Genomic DNA, 22,912 nt, shown 5'->3' on the forward strand with positions numbered 1-22,912 from the left:
CTTGTCTTCTGCACAGGATGGTGAAGTCAATTCTGTGGATGTCCAGGTTAAGGATAATAGCAACAGCACATACACCTGCACCCCACGTAAGCCTGTGAAGCACACTGTGATGGTCTCCTGGGGAGACGCTAACATCCCTGAGAGTCCATTCAGGGTGAGTATGCACTCACACACTCTCACTTTCACTCTGGCATGCAAGGTTTGCCTTTTCTTCTCACTGAAAACTCTCTTGAGTTTTGGTGTTTGTGCCCACAGATGAATATCAGAGCAGGCTGTCATCCAAACAAGGTGAAGGTCTCTGACCCTGGAGTGGCAAAGACGGGCCTGAAAGCCTTCCAGCCAACATACTTCACTGAAGGCGGGCTCTGCTGCAGATATTCCACTGGACATAGGCGAGCTTGACCTCAGCCAGCTGACAGCCCCTCTTACAACACCCTCAGGCCCAGAGGAGCCCTGCCTGCTGAAGATGCTGCGTAACGCTCACATTGGTGAGTGTCCGTCTGATAAGTGAGAAGTTTGCTAAACAATGAGACTCATCAGAATCCAAATACTTTATTAACCCTTAAGTAAAAGACAGAGGGGGAAAGTAATAAAAGTTAAAGCGTGGAGAAAGAAGCAGGAGCAACTGAAACGGGCTGCATGCACACACAAGAATAAGCGTTGTTAACATCTGTTTTGTCGGTCTGTCTTAGGAATCTCGTTTGTTCCCAGGGAGATTGGTGAGCACCTTGTTAACATCAAGAAGAACGCCCGTCATGTTCCCAGCAGCCCAATTGCTGTTATGATCAAGCAGTCAGGGATTGGTGACGTGTGCGTGTGCGTGGACCGTGGCTGACCAAAGCCAGGACTTTTCAGCCTTGAGAGTTCATCATTGATGCAGGTATATGCTCAGTGAAAGCATAAATACTGTGATATTTTTCTTTTTAAACATTCAAATAGAATATAATATGAGAATTTCGATGTGAAATTTAACCTTTAAGTGACTAGTACTTTGAGAACTGCCATCAATTACACAATGAAGTTCATTTACATATAGGTTATTGTATTAGTAATGCTATATTGTACATAGAGACAGAATATGACATGAAGGGCTACTGACCACAGAAAAGTAAAAGGTAACTGGGCCTAAAGACTAACGGGAGAGAAACACGCTTTCTGTGATTCTATTTGTGTTTTTGTGCTAATCTTGGATATCTTAGGTTGTCTCATTACTGTCATATATGTCCTGTCATTAAAACACTGGCTTCTAACAACTAACAGTGTCTCGAAAATAATTTAATAAATAAACAAATAATATGGATGCATGACTTTTAACTTGTCTATTTTTTAGGCTGAACACTGCTGCTAATGTGACTTAGGTAAATGGTTTCAGGCTCTCCCCTCCTGAGTTTGACAAACGTTCAGGATCAGAAAATGTGTGACTCACAGGTGCTGTAGCGTATGGCCACAGCTTCACTCTGAGCTCCATCTCCATAGAGTGCAGACAGTGATATCTCATACTCCTTAAGACACAGGACAACAGTTTATTGAGATATTGTATTTTTTTTACTTCATAATATGTACCCCAACAATCCAATAGTTCTTCCCCACCTGTCTCAGGTCGCCTCCACTTAGTGAGGTAAGAAACATCATCATCAGCTGCAGCTTCCCAGCGCACTGTCATGTCACTGTCTGAGAAATTAGTTACCCTAAGGTCAGAAGGAGGAGGCACCTTCACTAGAAGATTCGTGCAAATTTGATATATTTGACTTCTCTGTTTTTTTTCTCTCTGAATTATTTTTGAAAAGGAAAAATAATAATTTGAATGTGAAGCAAAACATGTATGGTGCTCGGTAAAGATGACACACCGACCCACTCCTTTTTTGTTTTTGTTTTTTGTTTGAGAAAGTTTGTTTTCATATTAAAGCAGTGTCAGTGACGTCATTCTACCCGACTACCACAGGTAAAGAAAAGCCTGAATCTGTAGATCTTTTTCTTTTGTTTTTGTCTAAAACACAAGAAATAAAAAAGGCAAAACAGCCAGGGAAACATAGGAAATAATGTTTTGTCAGGCAATGACTTGTTGGCACAAGAAGAGTGGTCGTTGGTAGCCATGACAACAAGGAGGTGTGTTTGTTGCTGGCAGGTAAATGAAAAAAAGCAAAGCAAAGAAAAAAAGTCAGGGGAAGCCCAGGCTACGAGGGGTCATCCCTTGGAATTTTCACTCCAAGATCGCCCGCCTGGACCTCCCCCTAGCAGGTGAACATACAGAGGGAAGTGAGCCGAGGGCTCGAACCCGGGCCTGTATGTTGCTAGCCTGCTAGCCCGCCACATGTGGCCACATGACGGGCGAAGAGAATGGGGCAAATTGTTCTATTTAAAGAGCACTACGCGCACATCGTGCGATCAGCCTTTTCCATTAGCTGGAGACCACACATTTTTGCACTCAAAAATAGCGGCGGGGCCTCAGTCTGTCTGTGGGGCATCGGGTATACCGGCCATTTGCCCGGTGGGCCGATGCTCATTTTGCCTTTTAAATGGCCCAATGTTTTGTTGTTGTTGTTGTTGTTGTCTTTTTTTCCTAACTGTGTAAACAGTGAAAGGTGGCGGATTGGACAGATGCTGGCAGACGTGTAAAAATAACTCAGTTGTTTGGTAGTGGCTATGGTGGAGCTTTCACACATTCAGTCAAATTAGCAAGTGGTGGAGGCCAGCAGGTGGATGGGGGAAAGGACTGGAGGTGGAGAGACGCAAGGCGGCCGCCAGTCCGACTGTCAGGTGAAATGAGCTTCAGGTAAGAAGTTATGACCTGCAGTCTATCTGGGTCAAACCAAGTTTAGGTGGAGTTTATTTTCCTTGTGCTAACTTTTTACAGTCAGTTACAATAACTCGTACTGTGTACTAGCTAGCATGATGGAGTTTCTGTACAGTTGGGTGGGTGCTATGATGTTACTGGTGAACTTTATTTTATTCATATGGTTAGTTAGTAGAGCCAACCGTGCCATAAAAAACGGAATCCTCTGGTATTCAGAGTTAATATTATGCGTTTTGTATTGAGCTGAAAATAAAAGCGATTTGTCCCGTACTTCAGCTACAATAAAAAAAGACAAAAAGCTGGAGTTATTCTGTGTCTTTGCTGCACAGCTGCCTCTTCTTCTCTCGTTCTCCCTCTCCTGCTGCTACTTCAATCATGAAACTGATCAATGATCAGCTGATCGGCGTTTCTGCCACAAGTCCCGTCTCTCTTGCTTGTTTATCTCCCGCTTTGCGCCAGAAAGAGGAAACTAGCAGAGGTCGTGTTAAACAGCAGAAGCGCCTTTAAACTTGATAAGCTGTTGTTAGAATTTATTTAATTCGGTGCAATTACTTTTTCATATAGGACCAAGTATGTTTGGATAGCTTTTTCCCCTTGAAAACTGCCGTTTAATATTAGACATTCTTGTCTAATATTAACATTTATTGATCTGAAACGTGTAAGTGTGACAAATATGGAACAAGATACGAAATGAGAAAGGAGGCAAATATTTTTTCACAGCGCTATAGTCTGTAAATGATCTTTTGGCTATAGTAGATCTTTGACTTGTTCCTTTTTTAATTGTTTGTTTAAAATAGTTTTCTCTAGGTTAAGGCGTACGGTCCAGGCCTACAGAGCAGTGGTCTGGCTGTTGGAAAACCCAGTGAACTCACAGTTGATGCCAAGCAAGGAGGAAAAGCTCCTCTGAAAATTATAGCCCAGGTATATCTGGCTTTGTATATGATCACAAATATGTTAAATATATTGTATGTACCGTATTTTTCGGACTATGAGTCGCACTTAAAATCCTTTAATTATCTCTCAAAAATCGACAGTGCGCCTTATGTATGAATTGTGGTTGTGCTTATTGACCTTGAACCGATTTTATGTAATACACGGCGCTTAAAAATCTGTCAAAAAATGTTTTAGTACGACTTTGGTAAGCTACGAAGTCGCACCGCTTGATGGATTGTCGGAGCATTACGGCTACGTAGTCAGGAGCCTGGCGGAGTGATACGTACTGTGCTGCAACATAATATTACTGTATTGTGTGTGGATCATGACCCCAAAATGCCACCTGTTAAGAGACATGCTGACGAAGCGGATTTCAAACTCAAGGCTGTCAGTCACGCAGTAGAACATGAGAATAGAGCAGCTGCGAGAGATTTCAACATGAATGAATCAATGGTACGGAAGTGGAGGAAGCAAGAAGAAAGAGTTGAGTAAAGTTTGACTTATCTGGCTGTTTTGTTTCGCTTAATGCGTTTTATAGTCCAGTGCGCCTCATGTATGAAACCAGACCTGTTCATCGACAGTGCGCCTTATGGTCCGAAAAATACAGTGTGTTAAATCTGATTGAACTATAATCCCTTGTCTTCTGCACAGGATGGTGAAGTCAATTCTGTGGATGTCCAGGTTAAGGATAATAGCAACAGCACATACACCTGCACCCCACGTAAGCCTGTGAAGCACACTGTGATGGTCTCCTGGGGAGACGCTAACATCCCTGAGAGTCCATTCAGGGTGAGTATGCACTCACACACTCTCACTTTCACTCTGGCATGCAAGGTTTGCCTTTTCTTCTCACTGAAAAGTCTCTTGAGTTTTGGTGTTTGTGCCCACAGATGAATATCAGAGCAGGCTGTCATCCAAACAAGGTGAAGGTCTCTGACCCTGGAGTGGCAAAGACGGGCCTGAAAGCCTTCCAGCCAACATACTTCACTGAAGGCGGGCTCTGCTGCAGATATTCCACTGGACATAGGCGAGCGTGACCTCAGCCAGCTGACAGCCCCTCTTACAACACCCTCAGGCCCAGAGGAGCCCTGCCTGCTGAAGATGCTGCGTAACGCTCACATTGGTGAGTGTCCGTCTGATAAGTGAGAAGTTTGCTAAACAATGAGACTCATCAGAATCCAAATACTTTATTAACCCTTAAGTAAAAGACAGAGGGGGAAAGTAATAAAAGTTAAAGCGTGGAGAAAGAAGCAGGAGCAACTGAAACGGGCTGCATGCACACACAAGAATAAGCGTTGTTAACATCTGTTTTGTCGGTCTGTCTTAGGAATCTCGTTTGTTCCCAGGGAGATTGGTGAGCACCTTGTTAACATCAAGAAGAACGCCCGTCATGTTCCCAGCAGCCCAATTGCTGTTATGATCAAGCAGTCAGGGATTGGTGACGTGTGCGTGTGCGTGGACCGTGGCTGACCAAAGCCAGGACTTTTCAGCCTTGAGAGTTCATCATTGATGCAGGTATATGCTCAGTGAAAGCATAAATACTGTGATATTTTTCTTTTTAAACATTCAAATAGAATATAATATGAGAATTTCGATGTGAAATTTAACCTTTAAGTGACTAGTACTTTGAGAACTGCCATCAATTACACAATGAAGTTCATTTACATATAGGTTATTGTATTAGTAATGCTATATTGTACATAGAGACAGAATATGACATGAAGGGCTACTGACCACAGAAAAGTAAAAGGTAACTGGGCCTAAAGACTAACGGGAGAGAAACACGCTTTCTGTGATTCTATTTGTGTTTTTGTGCTAATCTTGGATATCTTAGGTTGTCTCATTACTGTCATATATGTCCTGTCATTAAAACACTGGCTTCTAACAACTAACAGTGTCTCGAAAATAATTTAATAAATAAACAAATAATATGGATGCATGACTTTTAACTTGTCTATTTTTTAGGCTGAACACTGCTGCTAATGTGACTTAGGTAAATGGTTTCAGGCTCTCCCCTCCTGAGTTTGACAAACGTTCAGGATCAGAAAATGTGTGACTCACAGGTGCTGTACACTCAAAAAAATGAAACGTTGACTTTAATTAAAATTATTTTGTCAACAGGTTCCACGAAATTGAATTGTGTTAGTTTAAAGCAAAAATCTTTAGGTCATCTAATTTAATAAACTTGCATTACAGTAAAACAATCCTTTTGAAGTGAGCCAATTTTATAAATCTATTTAGGATTAATTAACAAGCAATATTTAAGACCACCTAAAACAAGTTATGTTGTATGGACATAAATTATGTATTTACAGGTTAGATAGATTAGATTCGTTTTGTGAACACATTTCTTGTTTGTGGTTTTTAAATGTTAAATTTAAGTTAGATTAATTAAAATATTATATTTTCAGCAAAATTGTGCTTTACTAATTAGTTTTACACAAATCTATTTTGTCAACAGGTTCCACACAAATGAATTTAATACAAGCCACTTATTTTCTTTAATTTCCTTTATTGCCAAGACATTCATTAAACATTTCTTTAACAAAACAGCTGCACCACACATTATTAACCCATTAAGGTTAGTAACTAATAGTATGCACACAGATGCACCATAAAAATAACGATTTTAAATTAAATGTCTCTGCCAGAAACAGAAGAAAAAACATTTAAGATCACATAATAGGTTGACCACAAAACCTTTAACAAATCAAAATGAACTGTTCACCTTAACAGCCACAATCCTGGACGGCATCCCATGACAAATTTGTGAAGAACAGAATAAACAGGTTCCAGTCACCAGGTTAGATTAAAAAAAAGTAATAATAATAATAATAATAATAAAAACAAATAGTCTACTAATATTCCCAAAATGATATCACCATCCCAAATAAAACTTGAATAAAATATGCAAACATTATGATCTGACAATAAAACAGCTTGCCAGTTTTCAGTTTTTTGCAGCAGCTTAACAGAACTCATTTAACACTTGCCACTGACAGCATTTATTTTACCACTGTATAGGGAAAAAACTCAAGTGGCAAACATTTTAACATGGAAAGAATTGTTCTTTTTTAAAATGCGGCAAAATGCACATTCATCCTGTATCGTCTCTCAATGAAACCATTTAAATCTAAATACTTTGAATAATCTTTTAGTAGGCCCTAAACCCCCCCGCCCCCAAAAAGAGTAAAATCTCTGTAATTGCAATTGTTTACAAACAAATGTTTTAAATCTCTCTCAAATTTTGGTTCCCCCCCCCCACCAAAAAAAACAACATTTTTTAAACCAAATTTCCATTTTATTCGCCTCCCAAAAACTTCTGTCCATCTGACAGAACATTCATCCAAATAAAAGAAGGGTTGGATTATTCATACAGTTTATTCTTGAGCATCTGTACCTTTGTTGAGAGTCTGCTGGCATCCAGATGAAGGAAGACCTTCTGAAGTACCTCAAAGAAAGCTTTCAGTTCCCGAGGATAACTGAGATTGAGTGCATATATCACACCCATTAAGACCGCACACGCAGAGGCCATGTCTCCCAGGTCATGCAGAACTTCAACACCCTCGATGGTTATACCCACATCAGCTGGAGGAGTGTTGGCATCACCTCCTTCAACACTGATGGTGAAGATACCAAGGGTAATTTGTTCCAGCTCCCTTTGAACAGCTGTAGCATCAGAATCCTTTAAAACAGAGAGTAAAACAAAAACCCATCGCATTGGGAATTAGACACAAAAACACAGAAAAATGCATCCTTAAAAAAAAAAAAAAGCCAAAGTCACCCTTTAATGAAATAAACACAATATCAGGAAGACTAATGATTCTGCACCCTGGTGCGCCATTATTTTCGACTACAGTTTTAACAAAAAATGTTAAATAAATAAATACTAAATAGAATCACCATTATATATATATGCATCCTCTAAGTATTATGTATTACTAACTTTTTAGTATTGGATTGCATTACATTGCATAACTCTTCCTGAAATGTGTGTATACATAAAGATTCCTGTTGAAAGATTTTATTATGTTTATGTATAGAAGTACATTTCATTTGAGGTTCTCTAGATGTGTTTGCTCTTTTTACTAGAGAAGTTACACTGTGCAAGCTCAGCACGAAGTCTATGCCATTGTATGTTATCTCTTCCTGCATGTGATGAAGTCTCTACTGTTATATGTTATCTCTTCCATTCATGTGACTGTGACGCAAACATGCTTGAGTATAAATAAAGGGTGGTGACTGCTGCGGAGTGTGAGTCTCCGTTTGAACTCTCACCCATGTGCACGTTAAACCTGCAAACCTGTCTGAGTGTCATTTATTCTGACCTGAGTTGCATTACAGGAAAACTCCTAACATTTCCCCAAAGCATTTAAACAGATTCCATGCAAATTATAACAATGTGACAACATTAGTTATTCAAGATTTGGTTTAATACAGATAAAGACTACGCTAAAATTACCAACCAGGTATTCTTTAAAGAGGATGCTTGGGTCTTCATTTAGGTAAAGAGGTAGTGCCCTGAGGACACACTCCCTCCTCTTTTCAATAGTTTCATTCTGGAGAGAGTGACAGAGGTACAGAAAGAGAAAACAGAAATACTTTAGAATGACACAAACTGACAGTATATGCAAAATGAATGACATATCCACTGCTGACACAGACATGTACACAAGACCAATTAATGATCACATGAATATTTAACATGTGGGCAGGGTTTCCACCATATTATACATATCCATATTAAGCAACAGAGGGAAAGACAAACTAATACGGCATCTTTTTTTGCATACCAAAATGGAACTTGCAGGTACTATACACTAGCTGTTTAAATTTGAAAGTGATCTTATAATGCCATAACATTTTGCTGCGAACAGAAAAACGCACCTGTGTGGCTGGGGCCAAAATTTGCCTGATTTTCCTCCCTGCAGCGCCTCCTTTATTCTTGAAGACTTTTATTAGTTGGTCAGTGTATTGGTCAAGTTGTGCAAGAAACCTCGGAACCAGTGGAGCAGTAGTAATCCTTACAAATTCTGCTTCTACCTAAAAACATGTCAACAAACACAACATACTGTACTGTAACTATATTTATATATACTATACGTACACATATACATACTACTGGAGCCATTACAGCTTTTATTGTTATTTATAAAGATTCATACCTCAGCCACACTAAATAGTCCTGGCCATCTGATCTTGAAGTCGGCGATCATGGGATTGTTTTTGACAAGTTCCTGCCTCCTGTATGCAAAGGTCCTGGCCATCTTCTCTTTGATAACTATCTCATTATGCTTCTTCTTGACCTCAGTTAGCAATGCCAATCTCTCCCTTTCAAGGCTGTCCTGGGTCTCTCCAGCCGGATAAGGAGGACAAAAATTTACCTCTGCCTTTCTAGGTTTTTTGACAGCATATGCTGGGTGACATCGATCGGTTGGTTTGTGCTTGAGGGAATTAATGCTCACTTCTGGGCACCCCAAGTTTCTAAGCTTTGTCCTATAATTTGCCATCTTGTACTTGAGGCTAATCTTCCATCCGTAGAAACCACTGAAAGATCCTTGTTCTCTTAAGCATGGATGTGCTTTGATTAAAGCTTCAGCAACAGATTCTATTTCCAAGTTTGAAGGATATGCCTTAAACGTCATGATTTTCTCAGCTAGAGCTTCTAAAATGTCTGACTTAAGTTTGTGTCCTGGGTTCAGAAGAATTCCATTTGATATGAAAGCCTGGTTTGCACTTTGAAGTTGCATCTCCACGTCATACGGAAACTTTGGTATTTGGAATTCTGCAGGCCACTGAGATCGAGCAGTTTCGGAGTCAGAGGATGAAAGTAATAGTGTGTCAGAAGATGATAGTGACGTTTCTTCCCCACTTTGGTTCATCCCAACTTCACCAAAGTCTGAAGCATCAGTCAGACAGATGACTTTCACTGTGCTCTTGTCCTGAATATCATCCATTCGTTTAAGGTTGATAAACTCATTATCAAAGTCACTGTCCATGTACTGGAGTCTAATGTCCCCCTGAATATCAAACTGACGTTTGCTCTCATCTGAAAGATCCTCCACAGACTTTGGCATGCCCGATGCTATCGTCAGTTTTTCAGTATTGTTGGAACCAAGGATGATCCGCAGTTTTACTGGTTCAGCCATCATTCGATTCCGTGCTTCAGTCTAGAAAAGAAAAAATATATATACATGAACATAAATCCAGTAACTACGTACAAAATTGAAAGTATTAAAATTGAGATGTCAACATGTTTCACAACGGTACTTAACAGAGAAGTGAGAAAAATTCTGGCTAATCTCAACATAAACACAGATTAAAGGTTTTCTTGTCTAGAAGATGTACTGATGGGCCTAACAGACTGTTAGATTCAACAAGTCACAAGGAGTTAGTGGCTGAACATCACAATAAAGCCAGATGCTACTTTAGGTGCTTATGCCAGTGAGATTAAAGTGCATATTGAGTAAGGTATTAATTACAGCTGTTTACTCACATATTCATTGTGTGCTTTTGATGTAAGGATATCTTTTCAATGTAACCATTCGAAGGGGACCAATGAAGTAGTCATTTAATGGGTACTTCTCTGCCAGTTCATCATATGTTATCAGGGACATTTTGCCACTTGTACATGGTTGCAGTTCAAAGGCCCGGTAGTGCTCCCTAAACCAAGACGAAAACTTGCTGACAATGAAATTCAGTGTACCCTGAACAACACATAATCTGATTATCTCTCCAAATTCAGGCAGCCCATCAGTAAAACCACAGATAACGATCATTCTATTTCTGTAGTTGATCCCTCTATAGTCTGCACTTTTAGTCATGTTTACTTCTGTCATGTCAGGATACATCTTTTTGATAGGCAGAGAAATGTCATCTTTCAGAACCTCAAGTGGAACTCTTGATGCACTTGACACTTCAACTCCAGATTTCTGTGGATGTAATGAGTGTAAGTGATAGGCAATCAGCATTTGATGTTTCCTTGACAGTGTTAGAGCAACATTCTTGAAACACTTGGTATGATGAGCCACTTCCTTGAAAAAACTGTGTTTTCCCTCAAATCGCATTGTCCATAATCCAACAAGAGGACCAAAACATCGGATCATCTGAGGGTAATGTTCCAAGTAGTGATGCTTTGGCAGAAGTTTTTTGTTGGGAAATGCTTCTTGATATTTCTGTCTGTGATCAGAAATTTTGAACTGAAGATATCCAATTGATTCTTCTGTATGGATCTGGGCAACAGCAAGTTCCACTATCTCCTTTAAATCCAAAATGATTTCCCACACTGGATCACCGTCAGGTATAACATCTCCAATCAAGAAGGGCAGCAATCTTAACGGAGTCCAATTTTCCGCTGCATTGCCACCTATTGTATTTTTTCTTAACAATGTTCGTGGAACAATGTGTGGACGGTTTGTTTTATCTTTTCCCTTATAGGGAAAACTGACAATCACTTTATTTAAAGAGTCCAAAGTGATGTATTTTTTGGATATGAACATACCCAGACACTGTGCAAGTTCCACTGGAACAACACCTTCCAAAAGATCGTGGAGTATGTCAGGTGGATATCCAGTTGTCACATGAAAATGAGAAAGATTTTCCGTCAGCACACATGGCCTTTTTACTCCAACACAATGCTTTCCACTCTCTACTGCATGTTTGACATGTTCTTTGTGCAGGTCTTTGGATCGAAGAGTAAACTCTCCAGAAAGTACTGGTTTGGTCTGAAAGTCGCTGAAGCGTCCTGTGCAAAATCGACAAACATACTCTCCTGAAAAGCTCTCCACAAAACCTGCAATCCCATGAGCACCTAGATTGTCTGCAGCTACACACTGTACCATGCCTTTAATATTTTTTCCAATCTGTGGGACAAATACCCCATGCTCCTCCAAGACTGCCAAATCACACAAAAGAGGTTCAAGCACTTTTTCATACCCATATTCCTTGACGTAGCTGCTTTTACACAGTATTGCCAAGTAGATGGATGACAAAGAGGAGTGTTGGTCTTGGGATAAGTTGCTTAATATCCAGTACACTGCACAAAGTTTGTGCTTCTTTCTTGAAGTACCGAGAGGGTTGCATACTTCAAAATCATCAATGTAAAGCATCACGGTAATTCTCAATTCATCAGCAGACAGGAACTGATTTTGTTTGAAAAATTCTCCATCTTGAAATGATCTGTATTCTTGTTGCATACTTTCAGTTTCCTTGGATTGAGCATTGTAGTTTTCTACTATGTCATCTACTATACCATTCTTTGTTAGGAGCTGTTGTAGGGTCTGCAGTAATGGTATATATTGGTAGGTGTGGTTGCTCTCCTTATCCAAAATATATTCAATTGGTTCAACGACATGGAACTTTTTGCTGAAGTACTGTTTCCGCTTAAAAGCAGTTCCAAGTGTACCCATATGTCCAAGTGTTTTTGTCAGAGGGTTAGAGATGCAGACTGCAGAGGCCAAATCCTCAATTTCTTTCACATTAAGATTAATATGACTTTGCTTTGTACAAAAATCTGTAACTATGGCATTTATTGCAGTCAGGGATGCAGAACTCATCAGGAAGTGCAAGTCCTGCAAAAACTCATCCACTGCACTGCTTGGAACATGGAGTACATTTTCCAGCTTAAGCAACATCACTGCAAATTTCTCTTCTATCATCCTCTCATCACTTTTAGAGATCCCAGTCTGAGACAAGTCTTGCACTTCCACCTGGCCTTCGTCAAATACTTCACTGTCTTCATGTTCCCCTTCAGGAGCTGGCCTGTTAAAACGGTCTCTTACTGTTACTATTCCACCTTTAAAGTCACTGTAAGAATAACCAAGATGTTTTCTATTTTTATGTGATTTGAATGTTCCATAGATGTTTGTCATAAATGTACAACCCTTGAACACGCATGGGACCGTTTCATTTGCTTTCAGATGCAAATTTATGTGACTAAAATACTCCTTTTCAGAGGTAACTTCAGAGAATCCACAAACATGGCAGCTGAATGTGGTCAGTGACAATGTTTTCTGTGATTTCTCTCTGTTATGAATCCTACAAAAATGGGACCTGAGTGCATTCCATGACTTAAATGTGCATGGACAACTAATATATGGGCAAGGATATGGGCGCCAGTGCCCATAATCTGGATGTTTTAATCTATAATGTTTAAGTAATTGGCCCCTAGTTGAGGTCCTTGCACTGCAACCTTTACACTGCCACATTCAGATCTGGAGAAGACATAAAAGTAAAGTAAACAAAACTTAACTCGTAAAACAGTTTTTTTTGAAAAAAGTATGACAGTTCACATACCACATGCAAGCACAGGCATACCACATACACCACATCAGTATAAGAGGGAGCAGGTAAAGGCCAGGAAAAAACTTAAAAATTATTGATTGAATTACAAGTAAATAAAAGCTTACTCAGAAGAAAAGCAAGAGATTGACACTGCCATGTGCCAACTTTCTATGGAAAAAATTATCAGGTCTGTTGACCTTCTGTCTGTCCAGTTATTTTTCGTCAATAATTTCATTTAAAAAAAATGTAGTGTTTATTTAACAAAATTTAATTTATAACCATGTTGATATGTATAACTCTGCTAGGAAACATGCTGTCTTTACAGACCATTTTCATATAATACAGATGACTGATAGAGCACAACAATGGTGTCACAGTGGCTTCTGGCCCTCAATTTTTGGATTTTAAATGTCACAACTTCATGCTATCATTGTTATGCTATTAGACATTTGTGTGATTCTCAAATTACAATAAAGCAATCTCAATAAAGCAAGTGGAAAAATATCCTAGAACCCCTTTAGCTAATCACTTTAACAAGCAAAGAAACATTAAAAATGTGTCTTACACATTCCGCAAAGTAAGGATATTAACATGTTAGCAGTTAATACAATTGTTTACAATAACCTGGGATAAACAGGCACACTAAATTTTATCATTTGTACTATTATATCTCATCTTATTCCCAGGTTTGCTCTATGAGGGACATACTTCATCTGTGCATCTATTCTGAGTGCAGTAAAAAAAAGAAATGCAAGCTCAAATGTTGCATTTTGTGGAGAAAATTATTTTGATCTTAGAAAAGTTTAATTTCAGCGAAAAAATTTCATTTCTGCATGCAAGAAATGTATTTCAGTGTTTGCTATTATCCATATACACACACAATGACAGCCCCTCTCGCTCAGTTGTTTGCATTTGCTCTTGATCAGATCCGCTCAACTCTCTGTACACCGTTTTAAATGTGCCACACAACCAACCAATCACAGACTTGGATGCTAAAATTCTGATTGGCTGCTACAGTCTCCAATCAGCTTGCTAGCTACTACTTTCCAGAAACACGGTCCAGAATGTAGCTAAATCGAGTTTGGAGAGCAGAGATCTGAGCAAGAGCAAATACCAACTAGTGATGGGATTTCCGGCTCTTTTTGCTCTGCTCACTAAAAAGAGCCGCCTCTTTCGGCTCCGAACCGGCTCTTCAGGTTGTTTTGTTGCTTTAATTAATTTATTATTCACAATAATATAAAATTATGCACAAAAGGAATTACTAACGTAAAAAAGTGGTTTTATTTGTTTATATATAAATATATGTGGTGGCCCCTAGAGACAAAACACGTACAAACTCCAAAACACATTTCTAGCATGAACTGAACTTCCAAAGCAGAGCTACTAGATCACTTAAATTACACAATTGAACGCATGTGTGTATTGTTTGTGTATTTATACACAGGCACTCAAATATATTCAAATAATTTAAAAAAAAGTTCATCTACCTGTTACTATCACACACCAAATCCGGTCGTTGGTACTTGCTGGATTGTGTAGCCACAAGATAACAAAAGCTCAACACTGCGCCCAGCATCCTGGAGCACTTCTGTTGTCTTTTGTAAGTGTTTTGAGTTTTTATATGCTTCTGAGTTTTTACGTGTTTTGGAGTTTGTACGTGTTTTTACGTGTTTTGGAGTTTGTACATGCTTCAGAGTTCGTACGTGATTTGAAGTTTGTATGTGCTTTGTCTCTAGGGACCACTGTAAATATACTTTTATTTATTCACGCCACATAAAATGTAATAAATAAATCATATAATACAAAAATCAACTATTCACATTTCAACTTTTAACTATTTAAATTTTCAGCTGTTTCCTTTTACAAATTTAAAGTGAAAACAACACAAAACACTGCAAAACACAATTAAATATAAATTATAATATGAAAACAAAAAGAACATGCACATTCTCTGTCATATGGGCCCGCATGAATCCGCACTTTCTGAATCCTTTATCATCTGCAACCGAAAATAGTTGTGGATGATTACTATACCTTTCTAATGTGAAGTTGTTGTCCCTGGCTCTCTTTCTCTCTCTCTCCTTCTGGCTCTGTTCCTGTGCTACTGAGTGTAACTACCGCCCCTCCCCCCTCTGCCCAGCGTAAAGCACAAGGCTCGCGTGCAGAGTGAAGCGGAAAAAAGTGCGAGAGAGAGGGTGAGAGAAAAAAAAAACCCCACGAGCCGTCACGGCTCGCGATAAGGAGCCGGCTCTCGTCGTTCACGTCAAAGAGTCGGCTCTAAGAGCCATTTCGTTCGCGAACGACCCATCACTAATACCAACAACTGAGTGAGAGGGGGTCACGTCGTGTCCAAATTCATGTGTAGATGGATAATTGCAAACAATACATTTCTTGCACGCAGCAATGAATTTGGTTCGCTCAAATTAAAATTTTATTCACTCAAGAATTTTTTTCTCAAAATGCAACATTTGCGCTTGAATTTTTTTTAAAAATTTTTTTTACGTGCGCTCAGAATAGAGGCACAAAAATACCGCCCTAGATGTATACCTATACACACCAACTTTCCAATGGTCTCTCGGTTCCCTTGTTTGGATGACAGGATGAAATATCTGACATCTCTAACTTGTCTAAGACCCAGTAAAACTAACGCAGCACAAGCATAGACAACATATGTAACATGTCTTGTGCGACAAACACAACATATAACCATGCTCAATATGAAGATACTAGACAACATAGTCAAAGAAAGACGTGGTCTTACCTCTCACAAATGAAAATCCAACTGCAGCTTGCCGCCAAAACAACGTTTTTTCGATAAATTTCAAGTCTTGCGCATGAGCAGGCCCAAGCCTGTTATTCTTTGGTTTTTTATGACCTCTGTTGTTGGATTACTGCCACCTTGTGGATATATGAAGTATATCAATCCTAATTAACTTAAATTAAATGTTATGTCTTCAAGTCTTCTGTACAGACAATAATAGACACAATTATGTAGACTTTATTAGAAAAACATATTTTAACTCAACAAAGACATATATTTTAAGTAAAATGAAAATAAATAATTATTTTAAACTGAACAATTCATCCCGTTCATTTTTTTGAGTGTAGCGTATGGCCACAGCTTCACTCTGAGCTCCATCTCCATAGAGTGCAGACAGTGATATCTCATACTCCTTAAGACACAGGACAACAGTTTATTGAGATATTGTATTTTTTTTACTTCATAATATGTACCCCCAACAATCCAATAGTTCTTCCCCACCTGTCTCAGGTCGCCTCCACTTAGTGAGGTAAGAAACATCATCATCAGCTGCAGCTTCCCAGCGCACTGTCATGTCACTGTCTGAGAAATTAGTTACCCTAAGGTCAGAAGGAGGAGGCACCTTCACTAGAAGATTCGTGCAAATTTGATATATTTGACTTCTCTGTTTTTTTTCTCTCTGAATTATTTTTGAAAAGGAAAAATAATAATTTGAATGTGAAGCAAAACATGTATGGTGCTCGGTAAAGATGACACACCGACCCACTCCTTTTTTGTTTTTGTTTTTTGTTTGAGAAAGTTTGTTTTCATATTAAAGCAGTGTCAGTGACGTCATTCTACCCGACTACCACAGGTAAAGAAAAGCCTGAATCTGTAGATCTTTTTCTTTTGTTTTTGTCTAAAACACAAGAAATAAAAAAGGCAAAAAAGGCAGGGAAACATAGGAAATAATGTTTTGTCAGGCAATGACTTGTTGGCACAAGAAGAGTGGTCGTTGGTAGCCATGACAACAAGGAGGTGTGTTTGTTGCTGGCAGGTAAAAGAAAAAAAGCAAAGAAAAAAAGTCAGGGGAAGCCCAGGCTACGAGGGGTCAGGTGAAATGAGCTTCAGGTAAGAAGTTATGACCTGCAGTCTATCTGGGTCAAACCAAGTTTAGGTGGAGTTTATTTTCCTTGTGCTAACTTTTTATAGTCAGTTACAATAACTCATACTGTGTACTAGCTAGCATGATGGAGTTTCTGTACAGTTGGGTGGGTGCTATGATGTTACTGGTGAACTTTATTTTATTCATATGGTTAGTTAGTAGAGCCAACCGTGCCATAAAAAACGGAATCCTCTGGTATTCAGAGTTAATATTATGCGTTTTGTATTGAGCTGAAAATAAAAGCGATTTGTCCCGTACTTCAGCTACAATAAAAAAAAGACAAAAAGCTGGAGTTATTCTGTGTCTTTGCTGCACAGCTGCCTCTTCTTCTCTCGTTCTCCCTCTCCTGCTGCTACTTCAATCATGAAACTGATCAATGATCAGCTGATCGGCGTTTCTGCCACAAGTCCCGTCTCTCTTGCTTGTTTATCTCCCGCTTTGCGCCAGAAAGAGGAAACTAGCAGAGGTCGTGTTAAACAGCAGAAGCGCCTTTAAACTTGATAAGCTGTTGTTAGAATTTATTTAATTCGGTGCAATTACTTTTTCATATAGGACCAAGTATGTTTGGATAGCTTTTTCCCCTTGAAAACTGCCGTTTAATATTAGACATTCTTGTCTAATATGAAAATTTATTGATCTGAAACGTGTAAGTGTGACAAATATGGAATAAGATACGAAATGAGAAAGGAGGCAAATATTTTTTCACAGCGCTATAGTCTGTAAATGATCTTTTGGCTATAGTAGATCTTTGACTTGTTCCTTTTTTAATTGTTTGTTTAAAATAGTTTTCTCTAGGTTAAGGCGTACGGTCCAGGCCTACAGAGCAGTGGTCTGGCTGTTGGAAAACCCAGTGAACTCACAGTTGATGCCAAGCAAGGAGGAAAAGCTCCTCTGAAAATTATAGCCCAGGTATATCTGGCTTTGTATATGATCACAAATATGTTAAATATATTGTATGTACCGTATTTTTCGTACTATGAGTCGCACTTAAAATCCTTTAATTATCTCTCAAAAATCGACAGTGCGCCTTATGTATGAATTGTGGTTGTGCTTACTGACCTTGAACCGATTTTATGTAATACACGGCGCTTAAAAATCTGTCAAAAAATGTTTTAGTACGACTTTGGTAAGCTACGAAGTCGCACCGCTTGATGGATTGTCGGAGCATTACGGCTACGTAGTCAGGAGCCTGGCGGAGTGATACGTACTGTGCTGCAACATAATATTACTGTATTGTGTGTGGATCATGACCCCAAAATGCCACCTGTTAAGAGACATGCTGACGAAGCGGATTTCAAACTCAAGGCTGTCAGTCACGCAGTAGAACATGAGAATAGAGCAGCTGCGAGAGATTTCAACATGAATGAATCAATGGTACGGAAGTGGAGGAAGCAAGAAGAAAGAGTTGAGTAAAGTTTGACTTATCTGGCTGTTTTGTTTCGCTTAATGCGTTTTATAGTCCAGTGCGCCTCATGTATGAAACCAGACCTGTTCATCGACAGTGCGCCTTATGGTCCGAAAAATACAGTGTGTTAAATCTGATTGAACTATAATCCCTTGTCTTCTGCACAGGATGGTGAAGTCAATTCTGTGGATGTCCAGGTTAAGGATAATAGCAACAGCACATACACCTGCACCCCACGTAAGCCTGTGAAGCACACTGTGATGGTCTCCTGGGGAGACGCTAACATCCCTGAGAGTCCATTCAGGGTGAGTATGCACTCACACACTCTCACTTTCACTCTGGCATGCAAGGTTTGCCTTTTCTTCTCACTGAAAAGTCTCTTGAGTTTTGGTGTTTGTGCCCACAGATGAATATCAGAGCAGGCTGTCATCCAAACAAGGTGAAGGTCTCTGACCCTGGAGTGGCAAAGACGGGCCTGAAAGCCTTCCAGCCAACATACTTCACTGAAGGCGGGCTCTGCTGCAGATATTCCACTGGACATAGGCGAGCGTGACCTCAGCCAGCTGACAGCCCCTCTTACAACACCCTCAGGCCCAGAGGAGCCCTGCCTGCTGAAGATGCTGCGTAACGCTCACATTGGTGAGTGTCCGTCTGATAAGTGAGAAGTTTGCTAAACAATGAGACTCATCAGAATCCAAATACTTTATTAACCCTTAAGTAAAAGACAGAGGGGGAAAGTAATAAAAGTTAAAGCGTGGAGAAAGAAGCAGGAGCAACTGAAACGGGCTGCATGCACACACAAGAATAAGCGTTGTTAACATCTGTTTTGTCGGTCTGTCTTAGGAATCTCGTTTGTTCCCAGGGAGATTGGTGAGCACCTTGTTAACATCAAGAAGAACGCCCGTCATGTTCCCAGCAGCCCAATTGCTGTTATGATCAAGCAGTCAGGGATTGGTGACGTGTGCGTGTGCGTGGACCGTGGCTGACCAAAGCCAGGACTTTTCAGCCTTGAGAGTTCATCATTGATGCAGGTATATGCTCAGTGAAAGCATAAATACTGTGATATTTTTCTTTTTAAACATTCAAATAGAATATAATATGAGAATTTCGATGTGAAATTTAACCTTTAAGTGACTAGTACTTTGAGAACTGCCATCAATTACACAATGAAGTTCATTTACATATAGGTTCTTGTATTAGTAATGCTATATTGTACATAGAGACAGAATATGACATGAAGGGCTACTGACCACAGAAAAGTAAAAGGTAACTGGGCCTAAAGACTAACGGGAGAGAAACACGCTTTCTGTGATTCTATTTGTGTTTTTGTGCTAATCTTGGATATCTTAGGTTGTCTCATTACTGTCATATATGTCCTGTCATTAAAACACTGGCTTCTAACAACTAACAGTGTCTCGAAAATAATTTAATAAATAAACAAATAATATGGATGCATGACTTTTAACTTGTCTATTTTTTAGGCTGAACACTGCTGCTAATGTGACTTAGGTAAATGGTTTCAGGCTCTCCCCTCCTGAGTTTGACAAACGTTCAGGATCAGAAAATGTGTGACTCACAGGTGCTGTAGCGTATGGCCACAGCTTCACTCTGAGCTCCATCTCCATAGAGTGCAGACAGTGATATCTCATACTCCTTAAGACACAGGACAACAGTTTATTGAGACATTGTATTTTTTTTACTTCATAATATGTACCCCAACAATCCAATAGTTCTTCCCCACCTGTCTCAGGTCGCCTCCACTTAGTGAGGTAAGAAACATCATCATCAGCTGCAGCTTCCCAGCGCACTGTCATGTCACTGTCTGAGAAATTAGTTACCCTAAGGTCAGAAGGAGGAGGCACCTTCACTAGAAGATTCGTGCAAATTTGATATATTTGACTTCTCTGTTTTTTTTCTCTCTGAATTATTTTTGAAAAGGAAAAATAATAATTTGAATGTGAAGCAAAACATGTATGGTGCTCGGTAAAGATGACACACCGACCCACTCCTTTTTTGTTTTTGTTTTTTGTTTGAGAAAGTTTGTTTTCATATTAAATAGTGTCAGTGACGTCATTCTACCCGACTACCACAGGTAAAGAAAAGCCTGAATCTGTAGATCTTTTTCTTTTGTTTTTGTCTAAAACACAAGAAATAAAAAAGGCAAAAAAGGCAGGGAAACATAGGAAATAATGTTTTGTCAGGCAATGACTTGTTGGCACAAGAAGAGTGGTCGTTGGTAGCCATGACAACAAGGAGGTGTGTTTGTTGCTGGCAGGTAAATGAAAAAAAGCAAAGCAAAGAAAAAAAGTCAGGGGAAGCCCAGGCTACGAGGGGTCATCCCTTGGAATTTTCACTCCAAGATCGCCCGCCTGGACCTCCCCCTAGCAGGTGAACATACAGAGGGAAGTGAGCCGAGGGCTCGAACCCGGGCCTGTATGTTGCTAGCCTGCTAGCCCGCCACATGTGGCCACATGACGGGCGAAGAGAATGGGGCAAATTGTTCTATTTAAAGAGCACTACGCGATCAGCCTTTTCCATTAGCTGGAGACCACACATTTTTGCACTCAAAAATAGCGGCGGGGCCTCAGTCTGTCTGTGGGGCATCGGGTATACCGGCCATTTGCCCGGTGGGCCGATGCTCATTTTGCCTTTTAAATGGCCCAATGTTTTGTTGTTGTTGTTGTTGTTGTTGTCTTTTTTTCCTAACTGTGTAAACAGTGAAAGGTGGCGGATTGGACAGATGCTGGCAGACGTGTAAAAAGAACTCAGTTCTTTGGTAGTGGCTATGGTGGAGCTTTCACACATTCAGTCAAATTAGCAAGTGGTGGAGGCCAGCAGGTGGATGGGGGAAAGGACTGGAGGTGGAGAGACACAAGGCGGCCGCCAGTCCGACTGTCAGGTGAAATGAGCTTCAGGTAAGAAGTTATGACCTGCAGTCTATCTGGGTCAAACCAAGTTTAGGTGGAGTTTATTTTCCTTGTGCTAACTTTTTACAGTCAGTTACAATAACTCGTACTGTGTACTAGCTAGCATGATGGAGTTTCTGTACAGTTGGGTGGGTGCTATGATGTTACTGGTGAACTTTATTTTATTCATATGGTTAGTTAGTAGAGCCAACCGTGCCATAAAAAACGGAATCCTCTGGTATTCAGAGTTAATATTATGCGTTTTGTATTGAGCTGAAAATAAAAGCGATTTGTCCCGTACTTCAGCTACAATAAAAAAAAGACAAAAAGCTGGAGTTATTCTGTGTCTTTGCTGCACAGCTGCCTCTTCTTCTCTCGTTCTCCCTCTCCTGCTGCTACTTCAATCATGAAACTGATCAATGATCAGCTGATCGGCGTTTCTGCCACAAGTCCCGTCTCTCTTGCTTGTTTATCTCCCGCTTTGCGCCAGAAAGAGGAAACTAGCAGAGGTCGTGTTAAACAGCAGAAGCGCCTTTAAACTTGATAAGCTGTTGTTAGAATTTATTTAATTCGGTGCAATTACTTTTTCATATAGGACCAAGTATGTTTGGATAGCTTTTTCCCCTTGAAAACTGCCGTTTAATATTAGACATTCTTGTCTAATATGAAAATTTATTGATCTGAAACGTGTAAGTGTGACAAATATGGAATAAGATACGAAATCAGAAAGGAGGCAAATATTTTTTCACAGCGCTATAGTCTGTAAATGATCTTTTGGCTATAGTAGATCTTTGACTTGTTCCTTTTTTAATTGTTTGTTTAAAATAGATTTCTCTAGGTTAAGGCGCACGGTCCAGGCCTACAGAGCAGTGGTCTGGCTGTTGGAAAACCCAGTGAACTCACAGTTGATGCCAAGCAAGGAGGAAAAGCTCCTCTGAAAATTATAGCCCAGGTATATCTGGCTTTGTATATGATCACAAATATGTTAAATATATTGTATGTACCGTATTTTTCGGACTATGAGTCGCACTTAAAATCCTTTAATTATCTCTCAAAAATCGACAGTGCGCCTTATGTATGAATTGTGGTTGTGCTTACTGACCTTGAACCGATTTTATGTAATACACGGCGCTTAAAAATCTGTCAAAAAATGTTTTAGTACGACTTTGGTAAGCTACGAAGTCGCACCGCTTGATGGATTGTCGGAGCATTACGGCTACGTAGTCAGGAGCCTGGCGGAGTGATACGTACTGTGCTGCAACATAATATTACTGTATTGTGTGTGGATCATGACCCCAAAATGCCACCTGTTAAGAGACATGCTGACGAAGCGGATTTCAAACTCAAGGCTGTCAGTCACGCAGTAGAACATGAGAATAGAGCAGCTGCGAGAGATTTCAACATGAATGAATCAATGGTACGGAAGTGGAGGAAGCAAGAAGAAAGAGTTGAGTAAAGTTTGACTTATCTGGCTGTTTTGTTTCGCTTAATGCGTTTTATAGTCCAGTGCGCCTCATGTATGAAACCAGACCTGTTGATCGACAGTGCGCCTTATGGTCCGAAAAATACAGTGTGTTAAATCTGATTGAACTATAATCCCTTGTCTTCTGCACAGGATGGTGAAGTCAATTCTGTGGATGTCCAGGTTAAGGATAATAGCAACAGCACATACACCTGCACCCCACGT

At 39.8% G+C, this 22,912-nt stretch overlaps 1 protein-coding gene and 1 long non-coding RNA gene across 3 annotated transcripts in view; one reads left to right on the forward strand and one right to left on the reverse strand.

Annotated features, from left to right (window-relative positions):
• Positions 1-22,912, forward strand: part of LOC145419609 (uncharacterized) — a 239,184-nt gene that overhangs the window by 195,894 nt on the left and 20,378 nt on the right. The window lies entirely within an intron of this gene.
• LOC145419608 (sterile alpha motif domain-containing protein 3-like) lies at positions 6,223-15,880 on the reverse strand. Of its 2 annotated transcripts, none has more exons than XM_080287750.1 (5): positions 15,771-15,880; positions 8,893-9,897; positions 8,615-8,770; positions 8,194-8,286; positions 6,223-7,412 (listed from the first exon to the last, which is right to left on the reverse strand). In XM_080287750.1, exons 2-5 carry the CDS (start codon positions 9,877-9,879, stop codon positions 7,095-7,097), a joined length of 1,554 nt encoding a protein of 517 aa, XP_080143876.1. In that variant the 5' UTR covers positions 9,880-9,897; positions 15,771-15,880; the 3' UTR covers positions 6,223-7,094. The 2 variants fall into 2 exon arrangements, with proteins under 2 accessions (XP_080143876.1, XP_080143877.1); XM_080287751.1 differs by lacking the exon at positions 15,771-15,880 and adding an exon at positions 10,224-11,032.

The sequence above is a fragment of the Astatotilapia calliptera genome, chromosome 13 (assembly GCF_964374335.1).
Source record: "Astatotilapia calliptera chromosome 13, fAstCal68.1, whole genome shotgun sequence".
Taxonomy (NCBI): domain Eukaryota; kingdom Metazoa; phylum Chordata; class Actinopteri; order Cichliformes; family Cichlidae; genus Astatotilapia; species Astatotilapia calliptera.

Coding starts and splice junctions, on each gene's coding strand:
- LOC145419608 (XM_080287750.1), bottom strand. CDS start 9,879: ATGATGGCTGAACCAGTAAAACTGCGGATCATCCTTGGTTCCAACAAT. Junction 8,771..8,892: donor GACTATTTAGTGTGGCTGAG/GTATGAATCTTT, acceptor ACATGTTTTTAG/GTAGAAGCAGAATTTGTAAG. Junction 7,413..8,193: donor TCCTCTTTAAAGAATACCTG/GTTGGTAATTTT, acceptor TCTGTTTTAAAG/GATTCTGATGCTACAGCTGT.